General features: G+C 54.0%; 1 protein-coding gene across 1 annotated transcript in view; it reads right to left on the bottom strand.

Moving 5' to 3' along the window:
• LOC116851276 overlaps positions 1–3,528 on the bottom strand; it is an 8,731-nt gene extending 5,203 nt beyond the window's left edge. The window contains exon 1 of the mRNA XM_032830558.1: positions 1,286–3,528. Within this exon, the coding sequence (XP_032686449.1) occupies positions 1,286–3,528 (2,243 nt within the window). The remainder of the gene's footprint in view (positions 1–1,285) is intronic.
• Positions 3,529–4,082: the final 554 nt, after the last annotated feature.

Genomic DNA, 4,082 nt, shown 5'->3' with positions numbered 1-4,082 from the left:
ATTCAAGCAAGCTTCAATTTTACACAAGAGCGTGGTAAACTCTTCGAATGTTAATGTGTGCGTACCGAGCACCCGCCGCAAGTGGTGTTTAACACTTTTAACACCGGCCTCCCACATCCCACCGAAATGCGGAGCGGACGGCGGAATGAATTGCCAATTCACCTCATCCGATGCGACGCGATTCTGAAAGTTTGGATCTTGAACGGCGGAGCGGTACGCGGCTCGAAGTTCGCGAGAAGCCCCGACAAAGGTTGTACCATTGTCCGAATAAATGGATCGTGGAAGCCCGCGACGAGCGCAGAACCGCGTATAGGCGTTGAGGAACGCGTGAGACGAATAATCGGAGACAAGCTCCAAATGAATAGCGCGTGACGACAAGCAAACGAATAGAGCTATGTAGGCCTTTCGCGAAGTGATCCCGCGTCCCGCGGAGGCGCGAACAGAGACGGGCCCGGCGTAGTCAAGGCCGCAGTGAGTAAAACTGCGAGGAGGGGCCGTCACACGTATTGCGGGGAGGCTTCCCATAAGCTGAGTCGGAACAGTGGCTCGTTCGCGTGTGCATGCGATGCACTTGTGTATGATGGCCTTAGCGATGGTCCGCGCGCGAAGGACCCAGAATTCCCGTCGCAAAATGGACAAAGTAAGTTGCAAGCCGGCATGCAATCCTCGCAAATGAGTTTGTTTGACGATTAACTTTACGAGAGGATGATCGGCTAGCAGGATCGGATGTCGAGAGATCGATGGGAAACAGGCGCGCTGAAGCCGCCCGCCAACTCGCAGCAACCCGTCGCGATCAAGAAACGGTGCGAGAGAGAGAATGGAACTCTTTCGTGACAATCGGCGCTGCTGCTCCAGATCGCGGATCTCCGCAGCGAAAAGCTCGTGCTGAATCCGTCGGAGCCAAAATATCCGAGCGGCTTCGAACTCCCGTGCGGATAAGAAAGGCTGGATTTGATCTGCGACTTCAGTCTGTTGAGCGGGCCTTCGACACCGCGCTATAAAACGAAGGACGTACGAAGTCACGCGGAGGAGCTTCGGCCATGAGGAATATTTCTCCCTCAAGTCCCAGTCGTCAGAGGACGGCGGAGCCGTTGAGGAGGAGAATGAGTGCACGTTTGTTTCGAGAGAAGCCGAATCCGGAGGCAACGCCATGGAACGCGGCCATTGGTTGCTCGGAGATGCCAACCAACTAGGCCCGTGCCACCATAATGGATGGGAAAGGAGATCGTCGCCCAACAGACCACGCGAAGCGCAATCCGCAGGGTTGTCAGCCGTCGCGACGTACCTCCACTCCGTCCCTGGAAGACGCTGCTGGATGTCAGCTACACGATTGGCAACGAACGTCTTCCACCGGGAAGGATGTTGGCGGAGCCAGGCCAGTACGACCGTGGAATCGGACCAACAGAAACACGGAAGATCGTTTATTGCGAGAGTCGTTTTAACGAGATTGATGAGCCGAGCGAGCAGCGCCGCGCCCAACAATTCTAATCGAGGTATGCTGAGCGGCTTCAGAGGAGCAACTCTCGATTTACCTAGTAATAGGCTGATAGTGACGGTCTGAGAGGAATCGACGACCTTTAAATACACGGCGGCAGCATATGCGACGGTTGAGGCATCCGCGAATCCGTGGAGCTCGAGCTCACAATCAGCGGTGAACCCGGACCACCGCGGCAGTCTCAGGTTACTCAACCGCGAAATCCCGTCGCAGATTTGTTGCCAGCGACAGGATAGCGAGGGCGGAATCGGCTCGTCCCATGAAAATCTGTCTCTCCACAGTGTCTGCATCAAAACTTTGGCAGAGAGAATCACGGGGGTGACCCATCCGAGAGGATCGTATAATCGAGCGATGGCGGCAAGGATGGAACGCTTGGTGCGGGGAAGGTCATCGGACATGGACACCCGAATCTGAAAGGAATCGAGGACTGGATTCCATTCAACGCCGAGGATATTGAGATTGTCAGAGTGAGACAAGGATTTGTCGCACGCGGTTCCGTGCTCTGAGTCATCAATATCAAAAAGGAGAGCTGCTGAATTGGCTGCCCATTTCCGAAGTTCGAACCCGCCGCAACGTAATAATGAAATTAATTGATCTCGCGTGGCACGTAGAGCGTTCAAGTCGTCGTGACCGAACAGCACGTCGTCGACGTAAATATGCTCTTGCAAAATGGGCACCGCCATGGGATACCGTTCCCCTTCGTCCTGAGCTAATTGCTGAATAACGCGTAACGCGAGAAAGGGTGCACACGCCATCCCGTAAGTGACTGTGAGTAATTGATAGTCGCTCGCGGATTCACGGGAAGAGTCACGCCACAAAATTCTTTGAAAATTAAGATCGCGGTCGTCTACGAGAATCTGCCTGTACATCTTCGCGATGTCGGCTGCATACACAAAGCGAAACTGACGCCAACGCAATATCACGGCGGATAAATCCGTTTGAAGTTTAGGCCCTGTTAAAAGGTGATTATTGAGACTCGAGCCGTTCGACGTGAGACTCGACGCGTCGAACACGACACGCAGACGTGTGGTGCTGCTGGAATCACGGAAAACGGGATGGTGAGGGAGATAGACACACGGATCCGGGCGGTCCTCGGCGGCAGGCAGTTTACGCAAATGACCGAGACGCTCATACTCCCGAATAAATGCCTGATATTCAGCGAACTGCTTCGGATTTGCACCAAACCGTCGAAAAAGCGCGTTCAGCCGTTGTTCGGCTCGTTGGCGAGACTCCCCGATTTCAATGGGAGGATCACGGCGAAACGGCAACCTGACGATATAACGCCCCGTTGACGTACGCGTGTGTGTAGAGCGAAAATGCGTTTCGCACTTCTCGTCGTCAGGCGTGGCAATTAAATGCGTGGGAAAGTCCTCAATTTCCCAAAATCGTCTGATTTCGTCCTCCAATGATGTAGCGTTGAGACAATGATGAACGGAGACGTGATGCGACATCCGAGCATCTCCAGGAGGCGGAGGTGAAGGAGGTGACGCGGGAGAGGATGGAGAGAGTGGTCCCGATATGACCCATCCGAATATTGAATCTTGCGCGATAGGCTCGCCGAGTGAACCCTTGCGCAAGCCCCCGAGAATGACCTCCCCATACAGATCCGCGCCGAGAATGAGGTGAATAGGCTCCTTGCTCGTTGGATCCGGATCCGCAAATGCAAGGTCCGCCAAATGAGAGAACGAGGCGATATCCGCATCGCTTTGCGGAGCGTACGCGGTTAAAGAACTTAAAATTAAAGCGGTAGTGTTTACGGTCGGAGAGCTTACATCGCGATGAGAGACACAGATTCGAGCGGCGTACTTGAAGGTCCCGGCATCCACGCAACCGACGGCAGAAACCGACGTCGGCATTCGTATGCGTTTAACCCGTAACACTTGAGCTAGGTATTCAGATATAAAGGACATTTCGGAGCCCTGATCTAACAAGGCTCGTATTTCTACCGAGCGACCTTCGACCACGCCAACTCTTACGCGAGCTGTCGCTAAAATAATCCGTGATGGTTTCGCTCTCATCGGAGAGGCTAACATCGAGCTCACCTCGAGTTTATTCTCCGCGCGCGTTTTCGCTTGTTGACCGGGCGGGTCATTTGATAAAGAGGGTTCAGCTCGCGAGCTCGTGTGCAACAGAGAATGATGTCGCTCGTGACAGGAGCGACATGAGTATTTACTGGAGCACGATCGAACTGAGTGATGTTGACTTAAACAGTTAAAGCAACGCCCGTGCTTTTTCACGAGATTACGACGCTGAACCGGACTCGCCCTTTCAAATATCGGACACGAACTAAAATAATGGTGCGCTTTACAGAGCGGACAGATTGATCCCGATGACGTTGACGCGGTCGCGACAGAAATTCTAGTAGACGATGCACGCCGATCTCCAGCCCGCGCGACGGAGACACCAGATACATCGTCGAGAACGCGCGATCGGCTAGCGAGAAATTTCTCCAATTCGGAAAAGGACGGAAGGTCGTCCTGATCCGCCGTTTTCAGTCTCCACGCCTTTCGTGATGCCGCGTCGAGCTTCTGGACTACGAGGTAGACTAAAATGTCGTTCCAAAGCTCCGCCGGCGAGCGCGCGAGCC

Source organism: Odontomachus brunneus, unplaced genomic scaffold (assembly GCF_010583005.1).
Source record: "Odontomachus brunneus isolate Ranch 3 - 2012 unplaced genomic scaffold, Obru_v1 Obru_scaffold_170, whole genome shotgun sequence".
In the NCBI taxonomy this organism is placed as follows: domain Eukaryota; kingdom Metazoa; phylum Arthropoda; class Insecta; order Hymenoptera; family Formicidae; genus Odontomachus; species Odontomachus brunneus.
The sequence above is the reverse complement of the archived record's forward strand: the minus strand, read 5'-3'. Positions and strand labels throughout refer to the sequence as shown.